The sequence below is a fragment of the Erinaceus europaeus genome, chromosome 18 (genome assembly GCF_950295315.1).
Source record: "Erinaceus europaeus chromosome 18, mEriEur2.1, whole genome shotgun sequence".
Lineage (NCBI taxonomy): Eukaryota > Metazoa > Chordata > Mammalia > Eulipotyphla > Erinaceidae > Erinaceus > Erinaceus europaeus.
The window spans coordinates 54,230,036-54,243,846 of record NC_080179.1 but is presented as its reverse complement, the minus strand read 5'-3'; the positions used below and the strand labels follow the sequence as shown (position 1 = coordinate 54,243,846).

At 38.8% G+C, this 13,811-nt stretch overlaps 1 protein-coding gene across 4 annotated transcripts in view; it reads left to right on the top strand.

Annotated features, from left to right (window-relative positions):
• The window catches only part of ZRANB3 (zinc finger RANBP2-type containing 3), a 177,090-nt gene that overhangs the window by 7,741 nt on the left and 155,538 nt on the right, over positions 1–13,811 (top strand). For 3 of the 4 annotated variants that reach the window (XM_060178035.1, XM_060178034.1, XM_060178033.1), the window contains one exon: positions 978–1,145. In XM_060178035.1, coding sequence (XP_060034018.1) covers positions 985–1,145 — 161 coding nt within the window. In that variant the 5' untranslated portion in view covers positions 978–984. Of the gene's footprint in view, positions 1–977; positions 1,146–13,811 lie in introns of those variants that run through there. The other variant, XM_060178036.1, reaches the window with a different exon arrangement.

The window sequence follows — 13,811 nt, the reverse complement described above, 5'->3', positions numbered from 1 at the left end:
ATATAATGGTTCAAATTAGAAAGAGAAATAGGGAACTGAGGAGATAGCATAATGGTTATGAATTTAGCCTAACGCTCTGAGGTCTCATTCAATTCCCAGCACCACCATAAGCCAGAGCTGAGCAGTGCTCTGGTAAAAATAATAAAAATAAAATAAAATAAAATAAAACAAAACATAAATCAATTTCAAGAAAAGAAAGCTAGCTCACTTGGATAATGTGATTTGCCATGTGCGCAACCTAGGTTCATGCCCAGCCCCCAACCTACATTGAAGGAAGCAACAGGAATCCACTGCTCCTGGAGGCCATTTTCCCCATTTTGTAGCCCTTGTTGTTGTTATTGTTGCCATTGCTGTCTGTCATTGTTGTTGGATAGGACAGAGAGAAATAGAGAGAGATGGGGAAAACAGAGAGATGGAGAGAAAGATAGACACCTGCAGACCTGCTTCACCACCAGTGAAGCTGCCGCCTTGCAGGTGGGGAGCCCAGGGCTCAAACCGGTATTCCTGCGCGGGTCCTTGTGCTTTGCGCCATGTGCGCTTAACCTGTTGCGCTACTGCTCTCTCTCTGCTTCTAAGACAACAATAACAACAAGGGCAACAAAAATAGGAAAAAAATGGCCTCCAGGAGCAGTGCAGCCACTGAGCCCCCGTGATAACCCTGGCGGCAAAATAAAAAATAAAATAAAATAAAATAAAAAACAGTGGGGAGAAAGAGAAATTGGAATGCTGTTTTCCTAGATAGTACACTAAGTATATAGTCTCAGTGCTTCACGTTTCATAGAAACTTATTCAGGGAACATTATTTAGCAGATTTACATCTATATAGACAGCATTTCATATGTACTTGTACATAGCTTTTATAAGTAGCAGATACTTATTATAATTTATACTTAATTCTCTAATTCTCCACTATACTTTAATAATACTTGTTATTCCCCACCCGCACCCTTTCCCTTTTCTGATTTCTTTCATTTTAGATTCATCATGTCTACAGCTTGTAATATAAAAAAATGTTTAACACCTCAGACATCCTGTTTGACACATGAGTCTTGTAAAGAGCTGGATTTTTTGCCTGACACACTGAAAGCAAAACTGCTTCCTTTCCAGAAAGATGGAATTACTTTTGCCCTCAGAAGAAATGGCAGGTAAAGTACTTTTACCTACACATGCTAAAAATGTTAAATTCTTGGGAAAGTGTAAAAAAGCCATGAGCTAAGTAAAGGTTATATGTACACATAATCTTCCTATTAATTCAAAAACTGGATTATAAAAAGCAAAATTATCAGGTTCAACCCAGCACCACTGTATGCCAGAACTCAGCATTACTCTGGTAAAGTTAAATAAAATTACAAAATGGTCAAGATTAGTATAGTAGTGAGAAAGCTGTAGGCATAATGTGTTGCACATGAAATATACATAGTTTCTAAGTGGTATTCTTGTAGGATAATACTTGACAATGGGGCAGAGGGTAGGTAGCATAATGGTTATACAAACAGACTGTCATGCCTGAGGCTCCAAAAATCCCAGTTTCAAACCCCTGCACCACCGTAAGCCAGAGCAGAACAGTGCTCTGGTTAAAAAACAAAACAAAACAAAACAAAAAAACTTGGCAATCATGAGCCAACAATCAATCCAGTCCAGAAAGCAAGTAAAATGGGTCATTTTTTTCCAAGACAAAATTATTTTTCAAATAATTCAGTGTCATGAAAAATCGAGGGCAATGGTGACAATTTCCTAAAATGTGAGACTTAAGAGATAGAACTTCTGAAAGTAGTATATAAATGTTGATTAGATCCAATATAAATAAAATTAGAAGCTTTTGAAGATAGATTTTTGGATAACTCAGAATATTTGATGTGAATGCTATTAGAGTAATGTTATGAACATTCAGTATCTCAAATGAGGTAAAGATATACTTAAAATGAAGAATATTGTTAGTCTTGAGAAATGCATGATGGAGAATTTTGAAATGAATCTTGCTATTTTTAAAAAACATTTATTATTGGGTAGGAACAGAGAAATTGAGAAGGGAGTGGAGATAGAAAGGGAAAGAGACAGAGAGACATCTGTACCCCTGTTTCACCACTCATGAACCTTTCCCCCTGCAGGTGGAGACCAGGGACTTGAACCCAGTCCTTGTGCACTGTAGTGTGTGTGGTCAACCACATTCACCACCACCTGGCCCATGAATCTTGCTATTTGCACCATACTTTCTACATTTTCCATAAATGAAAGATGATATATATATATATAGTTTTTGCTGTTGTTGTTGTTTTCTTATAGTTTTTTTTTCCCTTTTGTTGCCCTTGTTTTTTATTGTTGTTGTAGTTATTGTCGTCATTGTTAGATAGGAGAGAGAGAAATGGAGAGAGGAGGGGAAGACTGAGAGGGGGAGAGACAGACACCTGCAGACCTGCTTCACCACCTGTCAAGCGACTTCCCTGTGGGTGGGGAGCCGGGGGCTCAAACTGGGATCCTTAAGCTGGTCCTTGTGTTTCGCGCCCCCTGCGTTGTTGTTTTTTAATGCATCAGCCAAAATGTTACCAGTGTGGGCTGTTAAGTAGTATAAGTGTGTTCATTCTATTACTTGTTTTGAATTTTCTTTGAGTTTAAAAGTTTTCCAAAAATAATATAGGTGAGTCAATTTAATTAGCATGTCTTTGTAGGTCATTTGTCTTTTAAGATTTATTTACATTTTTTGCTGTATTTATTCACTAATAGAGAACACCAGATCAGCACTCTGGCACATGCCATGCCAAGGACTGTACTCAGGACTTTACTTAAAAGAGTCAGATGCCTTACCCACTCTGCATTGCCTCCTGATTAATTATTTTATTTATTTCATATGAGATGGAGAGTGAGAAAGTTTCATACAGAAGAGGCAGTAACCAGGACACTACTATGGTATATATATCCTAGTGCCAAGGATAGAGTCAACAATCTTAGGCATGCAGGTCTTGTATCTTACCAACTAGAGCCATTTTCCTGGCTTCTCATTTGTCTTTTATCTGTATCTAAATTTAAGTTTTCATTTTGTCTTTGGAATTTCATTATAATTTTTTTTTTTCTTTTAACCAGAGAGATACCTACAAGCTCTGTTTCATCACTCATGAACCTTTCCCCCTGGAGGTGGAGACCAGGGAGGGACTTGAACCTAGGTCCTTTTGGAATGTACTTGAGCAGTAGCTCAGCTCTGATTTAGGGTGTGCAGAGGATTGAACCTGAGACTGGCGCCTGAGACATGAGAGTCTCTTCTTAAAGCCATTATGCTAGCTACCCCCAACATGGAGTTTCATTATAATTTGTTCAGTAGATTTTACCCTTCTTGGCATTATTGTACATTTTAAATCTGGTATTTTTGTTATGTTGATTCTGGAAAATTCTCAGATATTCTTTGTAATTGTTTAATTATTTCTATTAGTGATTTACAAAATTTTAAGATAATAGGGGTATAATTCCATAACATTTCTACCATCGGACTCCTTGGGTCCCTTTCCCCTTCCAATGGAAACTTCAATAGTTCTCCCAGGGTCACAAATGAGGGTTTATTTTCTCTCTCCCTCTCTCTCTCTCTGTATTTTATTTCATTTTCCTTCTTTCTTTCTTTCTTTCTTTCTTTCTTTCTTTCTTTCTTTCTTTCTTTTTTTTACTGTCTTGCCTTCACTTCCTTTCTCAGTCATACTTATTATTACTTCCAAGTGTCCTTCCTTTTCCGTCTTTTTGCTTAGGTTAGTGAAACAGTGCTTGACTTCCTCTGGTATTTTCCAGATTTGCTTACCTCTCAATGAATAGTATAAAAACAAGATTCTTCGGGAGTCGGGCTGTAGCGCAGTGGGTTAAGCGCAGGTGGCGCAAAGCACAAGGACCGGCATAAGGATCCCGGTTCGAACCCCGGCTCCCCACCTGCAGGGGAGTCGCTTCACAGGCGGTGAAGCAGGTCTGCAGGTGTCTATCTTTCTCTCCCCCTCTCTGTCTTCCCCTCCTCTCTCTGTTTCTCTCTGTCCTATCCAACAACGACGACAACAACAATAATAACTACAACAATAAAACAACAAGGGCAACGAAAGGGAATAAATAAATAAAATAAAATATTAAAAAAAAAAAAAGATTCTTCGTGACAAACATTTCAGGTCCCAGTGGAATTAGGGCTGAGAGCCCTTTGGTCACCTATTTTTTCCCCACTCAGAGTATGGACTAAAATTCTTTTTGTGGTGCAGAAGGAAGGAGTTCAGGCTTCGCTTTTTAAGTTTTTTTCTTTATCCATTTATTGGATAGAGACAGGCAGACATCGAGAGGGAAGGGGGAGAGAGAGAGAGAGAGAGACAGAGAGAGAGACTCCTACAACACTGCTTCACTCCTACAGCTTACTCTCTGCAGATGGAGGACTGGGGCTCAAACTCAAGTCCTTGTGCATTGTAACATGTATCGTAACCATCCAGCCCTGAGTTTTGGCTTATCTATCAACTATTATAGGAATCAAGCCACGAATATTGTTAAAAATATTTCAGTATTGGGGCTGGGTGGTGGCGCACATGGTCAAGTGCACATATTACAATGTGCAAGGACCTAGGTTCAAGCTCCCAGTCCCCACTTCGTAAGTGGTGAAGCAGTACTGCAGTTGTCTCTATACTGAAATATAGGAGGAAAGTGAAACAATAGCAGAGTGGAAGTTATTAAAATTTTAATACAATTTTATAATACTTTATCATGTTACATTACTAGTTAAACCAGCAGTTGTATTTTGGTATAAGAAATAGATAACGTTGTCTTAGTATATTTGTCTTAAGAGTAGTAATGATAATACTAACAGTTTCAGGTACTGGCTATGACCCCCATGTGGCAAGCTTTCCTGTTTCCCCCAGAAGGCAGTCTGGCCGAGAGCAGTACTTCTTTAGCTCTGGAACTCATGACCTCTACAACAGAAAAAAGTAAAGAAAACCCACCTGGTCTGATAAACCAAAAATCACAGAAACTAATCTATGATACTAAAATCAAGAACTAAGTTTCATTCTAACTGAGTTAAGAATATGAATTCCGAAAAAAAAAAAAAGAATATGAATTCCGGGCAGGGTAGATAGCATAATGGTTATACAAAGAAACTCTCATTTGTGAAGCTCCAAAGTCCCAGGTTCAGTCCCCTGCACCAACATAAACCAAAGCTGAGCAGTGTTCTGATAAGGAAAAAAAATGATCTTTTCCTACTCTAAATATCTTAACATATATAGACATTTTTATACTGTTGCTATATATACCTGCCTTTTACTTTTTAAAAATTTTTTGTATTTATTTATTTATTTTCTCTTTTGTTGCCCTTGTTGTTTTTTATTGTTGTTGTAGTTGTTATTGATGTCGTTGTTGTTGGATAGGACAGAGAGAAATGGAGAGAGGAGGGGAAGACAGAGAGGGGGAGAGAAAGACAGACACCTGTAGACCTGCTTCACAGCCTGTGAAGCGACTTCCCTGCAGGTGGGGAGCCTGGGCTTGAACTGGGATCCTTACACTGGTCCGCTTTGCGCCACATGCGCTTAACCCGCTGCTCTACCGCCCAACTCCTGCCTTTTACTTTTCTATGTAACATGAATTTTTCTTTTCTATTTTAAGATGACTTTTTAAATGATTTTATTGAGTTGGGGTAGATAACATACAAAGAGACTTCAACGTCCCAGGTTTAATCCTCCACACCACAATAAGCCAAAGCTGATCAGTACTCTGGTAATTATATATATATATATATATAAGTATATATATTTATTTATTTATTTTGGACAGAGATAGAAAATGAGAGGAAAAGGTGAGACAGACAGAGCCAGAAAGGAGTCAAACTTGCAGCACTGCTTCTCCTATGGGGCTTCCACCCTGGAGGTGGGGGCCAGGGGCTTGAACCCTGATCCTCATTTCTGTAGATGGTAAAAGTTATTAACTTAATATTATCCAAAAATCATTCTTTATAAATTATTTATTGAATTTCTTTATTTTTTTTCATTTTATTTAGGATAGGACAGAGAAATTGCACCTCTGTTTTTTATTTGTGATGGATTTACAAGATTCTAAGATTATAGGGTATGGTTCTACACCACACCCACCACAAAAGTTCTGTATTCCCATCACCCAAACTCTCATTCTCTTTTTTTTTAAATTTTTTAAATATTTATTTATTCCTTTTGGTAGCCCTTGTTTTTTTAAAATTTATTTCTTTATTGGGGAATTAATGTTTTACATTCAACAGTAAATAAAATAGTTTGTACATGCATAACATCCCCCAGTTTCCCATTTAAAAATACAACCCCCACTATGTCATTTATCATCCTTCATGGACCTGTATTCTCCCCACCCATCCACCCCAGAGTCTTTTACTTTGGTGTAATACGCCAATTCCATTTCAGGTTCTACTTGTGTTTTCTTTTCTAATTTTGTTTTTCAACTTCTGCTTGAGAGTGAGATCATCCCATATTCATCCTTCTGTTTCTGACTTATTTCACTCAACATGATTTTTTCCAGGTCCATCCAAGAACGGCTGAAAATGGTGAAGTCACCATTTTTTACAGCTGAGTCGTATTCCATTGTGTATATATACCACAACTTGCTCAGCCACTCATCTGTTGTTGGACACTTGGGTTGCTTCCAGGTTTTGGCTATTACAAATAGTGCTGCCAAGAACATATGTGTATACAGATCTTTTTGGATGGATGAGTTGGGTTCCTTAGGATATATCCCCAGGAGAGGAATTGCAGGATCATAGGCTAGGTCCATTTCTAGCCTTCTGAGAGTTCTCCAGACTGTTCTCCATAGAAGTTGAACCAATTTGCATTCCCACCAGCAGTGTAGGAGGGTTCCTTTGACCCCACACCCTCTCCAGCATTTGCTGCTGTTACCTTTTCAGATGTATGACATTCTCACAGGAGTGAAGTGATATCTCATTGTTGTCTTGATTTGCATTTCTCTGACAATCAGAGACTTGGAGCATTTTTTCATGTGTTTCTCGGCCTTTTGGATCTCTTCTGTGGTGAATATTCTGTCCAAGTCCTCCCCCCATTTTTGGATGGGGTTATTTGTTGTCTTATTGTTGAGTCTGGCAAGCTCTTTATATATGTTGGTTATTAAACTCTTATTTGATGTTTGGCATGTAAAGATCTTCTCCCATTCTGTGAGGGGTCTCTTGATTTGGGTAGTGGTTTCTTTTGCTGTGAAGAAGCTTTTTAATTTGATGTAGTCCCATAGGTTTATACTTGCCTTAGTCTTCTTTGTAATTGGATTCGTTTCATTGAAAATGTCTTTAAAATTTATGCAGAAAAGAGTTCTGCCAATATTTTCCTCTAAGTATTTGATAGTTTATGGTCTAACATCCAAGTCCTTGATCCACTTGGAATTTACTTGTATTTGGTGAAATACAGTGATTCAGTTTCATTCTTCTGCATGTTTCAACCCATTGTCAACACCATTTGTTGAAGAGACTCTGCTTTCCCCATGTAATAGTCTGGGCCCCTTTGTCAAAGATTAGACGTCCATAGGTGTGGGGCCTCATTTCTGGGCTCTCAATTCTATTCCACTGGTCAGTGTGTCTATTCATGTTCCAGTACCAAGCAGTTTTGATGACAGTGGCCCTATAATATAGTTTGAGATCTGGCAGTGTGATGCCTCCAGTTCTGTTCTTTTTTCTCAAGATTGTTTTGGAAATTCTAGGTCTTTTCTGGTTCCAGATAAACATTTGTAGCATTTTTTCTATTCTCCTAAAAAATGTGCTTGGGATCTTAATGGGGATAGCGTTAAATTTGTAGATGGCTCTGCATAGTATATTCATTTTGATGATGTTAATTCTTCCAACCCATGAACATGGAATATCTTTCTACTTATTTGTGTCTTTTTCAATTTCTTTGAGTAGTTAGTGACTCATAATTTTCAGTTTACAAGTCTTTCACTTCCTTGGCTAGATTTACTCCTAGATATTTTATTGTTTTTGTTGCTATATTAAAAGGAATTGATTTCTGGATTTCAATTTCTTCTAACTTAGTGTTTGCATAGAGGAATGCCACTGATTTTTGAATGTTAATTTTATAGCCTGACACCTTACTGTATTGCCTGATGATTTCCAAAAGCTTCTTGCTGGATTCCTTAGGTTTTTCCATGTATACTACCATGTCATCTGCAAATAAGGAGAGTTTGACTTCTTCTCTTCCAATCTGTATGCCTTTAATTCCTTGCTCCTGCCTGATTGCTATGGCAAGAACTTCCAACACTATGTTGAATAGTAATGGTGATAGTAGGCAGCCCTGTCTAGTACCTGATCTGAGGGGAAATGCTTCCAGTTTTTCACCATTGAGTATGATGTTGGCTGTAGGTTTCCTATATATAGACTCCACTATCTTCAGAAATTTTCCATCTATTCCGATTTTTTGTAGTGTTTTGATCATAAAGGGATGTTGCATTTTGTCAAAGGCTTTCTCTGCATCTATTGATATGACCATGTGGTTTTTGGTCTTGCTTTTGTTGATGTGGTGGATCACATTGATTGATTTACATATATTAAAACAACCTTGCATGCCTGGGATAAACCCCACTTGGTCATGATGAACAATCTTTTTGATATACTGGTGTATCTGGTTGGCTAGAATTTTGTTTAATATTTTCGCATCTATGTTCATCAGAGATAGTGGTCTGTAGTTTTCTTTTTGGGTTGTGTCCCTGTCTGCTTTTGGTATCAGGGTGATGTTGGCTTCATAGAAGCTGGCAGGGAGTATTCCAGTGTCTTCAATCTTCTGGAAGATTTTTAAAAGTAGAGGTATTAGTTCTTCTTTGAAGGTTTTGTAGAATTCATTTGTAAAACCATCTGGTCCAGGACTTTTGTTTTTGGGAAGATTTTTGATAACTGTTTCAATTTCATTAGCTGTGATGGGCCTGTTCATGTTATCCACTTCCTCTTTATTTAGTTTTGGAAGTTGGTAGGTATCTAGGAAATTGTCCATTTCTTCCAGGTTCTCTAGCTTGGTGGCATATAGTTGTTCATAGGAGCCTCCCATGATATGTTGAATTTCTGCGGTGTCTATTGTAATATCTCCTCTTTCATTTAGTATCCGATTTATTTGGGTCTTCTCCCTTTTTTGTTTTGTGAGTCTGGCTAAAGGTTTGTCGATTTTGTTCACTCTTTCGAAGAACCAACATTTACTTTCATTGATCTTTTGTATGGTTTTCCTATTCTCAATGTTATTTATTTCTGCCCTAACTTTAGTGATTTCTGACCTTCTCGTTGCTTTAGGGTTCCTTTATTGTTCTTCTTCTAGGTCTTTAAGATGTGCAATCAGGCTGTTTATTTGTGCCTTTTCTTGTTTCCTAATGTGTGCTTGTATAGCTATGAACTTCCCTCTTAGGACTGCTTTAGCTGTGTCCCAAATATTTTGATAGCTTGTGTCTTCATTTTCATTGAACTCTCGAAACATTTTGATTTCTTCCTTGATTTCCTCTTTGACCTAGAAGTTGTTAAGAAGTGTACTGTTGAGCTTCCACATTTTGGCACTGTTACTAATCTTTTGTTGATTGTTAAGTGTTAGTTTAATTCCACTGTGGTCTGAGAAGCTGCTTGGGATGATTTCAGTTCTCTTGAATTGGCTGATGCTGTCTTTGTGGCCTAACATATGGTCTATCCTTGAGAATGATCCATGTGGATTTGAGTAAAATGTGTATTCCAGTTTCTTGGGATGAATGACTCTGAAAATGTCCAATAGTTCTAGTTTATCTATCTCTTCATTTAGCTCCCTTATGTCTTTATTGATTTTCTTTCTGGATGATCTGTCAACTGGAGAGAGTGGGGTGTTGAAGTCCCCTACTATGATTGTGTTACTGTTAATATATTGCTGTAGCTCTTTCAGTAGAAGTTTGATATATTTAGATGGCTTCTCATTGGGTGCATAGATGTTAATAATTGTTAAGTCCTCTTGATTGACTGATCCTCTGAGCATTAGTGTCCATTCCTATCTTTTTAAATCTTATCTATTTTAAAGTCTATCATGTCAAATATGAGAATAGCTGTTTCTGCCCTTTTTTGTGGGCCATTGGCTTGTATGATAGTTTTCCATCCTTTCACTTTAAGTCTGTGTTTGTCTTGTTGAGTTAGGTGGGTTTCCTGTAGACAGCATATTGTTGGGTTGTGTTTTCTGATCCATCTTCCTACTCTGTGTCTTTTAATAGGTGAATTCAGGCCATTGACATTTATTGAGATCAAAGATTGAAGATATTTTAACGGCATTTTTGTAGAGTTTTAGAGTGTTTTGATATATGTCCTATTTGTGGTGGTCTGATTGTTTATAGTAGACCTTTCAGCACTTCTTTCAGGGCAGGTTTGGTGATAGTTGATTCCTTCAGCTGTTGCTTATCTGAGAAGGTTTTGATGCCTCCATCTAGTCTGAATGACAGTCTAGCAGGATATAGTATTCTTGGCTGAAAGCCTTTCTCATTGAGTACTCGATAGATATCTTGCCATTCTCTTCTGGCCTGTAGTGTTTGTATGGAGAAGTCTGCTGCTAATCTTATGGGTTTTCCTTTGTAGGTGACTCTTTGTTTTTCTCTTGCAGCCTTGAGGATCCTTTCTTTATCCTTATTCCTTTCCATTCTAAGTATGACATGTCTTGGTGTCTTTAGGTCTGGGTTAATTCTGTTTGGGACCTCTGGGCTTCTTGGATCTTTATTTCTATGATGTTGTCTAGACTAGAGAAATTTTCAGCTATTATGGCCTGGAAAATGCTTTCTTCCTCTCCTTCTCTTTCTTCTTCTGGTATGCCAATAATGCGTATATTGTTTCTTTTGAAGTCATCCCATAGGACTCTGTTGTTGTTTTCAGCATCTATTAATCTCTTTTTGAGATCTCTTACTTCTTTTTTAGTTGTCTCTAATTCATCCTCAATCTTGCTAATTCTGTCTTCAGCCTCATAGATTCTATTCTCTCTGCCCTCTTCTGTTTTCTGGAGTTCATCTATTTTGTTGCCCTGCTCTGATACTGTTTTAGCTTGTTCAGCTAGTTGTATTCTTAGCTCAGCGATTTCAGCTTTCAGCTCTCTAATAACCATGAGATAATTAGTATTTTCTTCCATATTCTCACTTGTTGTTCCTGTATTTCTGATTATAATTTTTTCAAATTCTTTACTCACTCCTGTTATTATTTCCTTAGCTAATGTTTGGATGTTGAACCCGTTATTTTGTGCTTCACCCTCTGGAGGACTTTTAGCTGGACTCTTGTCCTGATTCGATTTTCCAATATTCTTGTTGTTTTAACTATTTTATATATTATGTTATGAGTTCCATTTATCAGTACTTTTCAAATTACTGATCACTATTGCCTGGATTGACTTGTGGCTAAGTAAGTTAATTAAAGGGTTCACAGTGGTGGAAGTTAACAGTTGTTTCAATAGTATTTAAATCTCTTAGTTGGAGCTCAGTGGTTTAAAAGCCTCTTTTTTTTTTTTCTTCCCTGTAGGCTATGGGAGCCTGAGGGCTTCAGTAGGCTTCAGCTTTATCACTGACTCCTGACCAAGAGATAAAGCAGGGTGTGGCAGAGATAATCCAGTGGTTATGCAAAGAAACTTTCACAGCCCCTCAGCTATGCCACTGAAATATAGGTCTTCTCCTGAGTTTCCTGGTTAGATCTCTGTCCCCTGGTGTCCCTCCCTGTCGCTGCTCCAGATTCTGAGGGTAGTAGCAATGGAGACTCAGAGTTGCACTTGGTGAGTCTCTGGGGAGTCCTCTCTTCCCTTCAGCTGTCTGCTTGTTGGTGGAGCAGACTGGAGGTGGTGTCTCAACTGATAAACTGCTGAACTGTTAGCAGTCACTTAATCTCTCCTTAGGCTCCTCTCTCCTCTCTGTCACCAGCCACACGTGTTTGTACTCACCGGTGATTTAATGGGTTCCTGTGGTCATTCTAGTCCTATCTTGTTTCTGTCCCGGGTGGTCTCCTTTGGTATTCCTAGTTGATCCGGGAGAGGAGAGGAGAGGAGAGGAGAGGAGAGGAGAGGAGAGGAGAGGAGAGGAGAGGAGAGAAAGGGATCTGCTGCTCGTAGCTCCGCCTCCTGCCCTTGTTTTTTTTATTGTTGTAGTTATTGTTGTTGTTATTGATGTCTTTGTTGTTGGATAGGACAGAGAGAAATGGAGAGAGATGGGGAAGACAGAGGGGGAGAGAAAGTTAGACACCTGCAGACCTGCTTCACCGCCTGTGAAGCGACCTCCCTACAGGTGCAGAGCTGGGGCTCTAACTGGAATACTTAAACCAGTCCTTGTGCTTTGCGCCATATGCGCTTAACCCACTGTGATCCTGCTAGACTCTCGCACCTCTCATTCTCAATCCCTTATTTAATACTGTGAATTATCTGAGGTCTGGCAGGGTGGTGGCGCACCTGGTTAAGCGCACACATTACAGTGTGCAAGGACCCAGGTTCTAGCCCCTGTTCCCCACCTGCAAGAGGAAAGCTTCACAAGTGGTGAAGCAGGGCTACAGGTGTCTCTCTTTCCCTATTTTCCCTCCCCCTCTTGATTTCTGGCTGTCTCTATCTAGTACATAAAGATAATAAATTTATAGAATAAGAAAGAAAGAAATATCTGATGGCAAGCATGCACATTATAGTTCAGGTTCTACTTGTGTTTTCTTTTCTGATCTTGTTTTTCAACTTCTGCCTGAGAGTGAGATCATCCCATATTTCATCCTTCTGTTTCTGACTTATTTCACTCAACATGAATTTTTCAAGGTCCATCCAAGATCAGCTGAAAATGGTGAAGTCACCATTTTTTACAGCTGAGTAGTATTCCACTGTGTATATATACCACAGCTTGCTCAGCCACTCATCTGTTGTTAGACACCTGGGTTGCTTCCAGGTTTTGGCTATTACAAATTTTGCTGCCAAGAACATATGTGTACACAGATATTTTTGGATGGATATATTGGGTTCTTAGGAGATATCCCCAGGAGAGGAATTGCAGGGTCATTGGGTAGGTCCATTTCTAGCCTTCTCAGAGTTCTCCGGACTATTCTCCATAGAGGTTGAACCAATATACATTCCCACCAGCAGTGTAGGAGGGTTCCTTTGACCCCACACCCTCTCCAGCATTTGCTGCTGTTACCTTTTCTGATGTATGACATTCTCACAGGAGTGAAGTGATATCTCATTGTTGTCTTGATTTGCATTTCTCTGACAATCAGAGACTTGGAGCATTTTTTCATGTGTTTCTCGGCCTTTTGGATCTCTTCTGTGGTGAATATTCTGTCCATGTCCTCCCCCATTTTTGGATGAGGTTATTTGTTGTCTTGTTGTTGAGTTTGGCAAGCTCTTTATATACGTTGGTTATTAAACTCTTGTCTGATGTATGGCATGTAAAGATCTCCCATTCTTTGAGGGATCTCTTGGTTTGAGTAGGGGTTTCTTTTGCTGTGAAGAAGCTTTTTAATTTGATGCAGTCCCATAGGTCCCTTAGTCTTCTTTGTAACTGAATTCATTTCATTGAAGATGTCTTTTAAAATTTATGCAGAAAAGAGGTTTTCCAATATTTTCCTCTAAGTATCTGATAGTTTGTGGTATTCTTGTTTTTTTTAAATTATATTTATTTATATATTTGCTTTCCTCCAGGGTTATTGCTGGGACTCGGTGCCTGCACTATGAATCCACTGCTCCTGGAGGCCGTTTTTTCCCCATTTTGTTGCCCTTGTTGCCATTGATGTTGTTGTAGTTGGACAGGACAGAGAGAAATCGAGAGAGGAGAACTGATGGAGGGGGGAGAGAAAGATAGACACCTGCAGACTTGCTTCACCACTTGTGAAGCTACCCTGCTCCAGGTGGGGA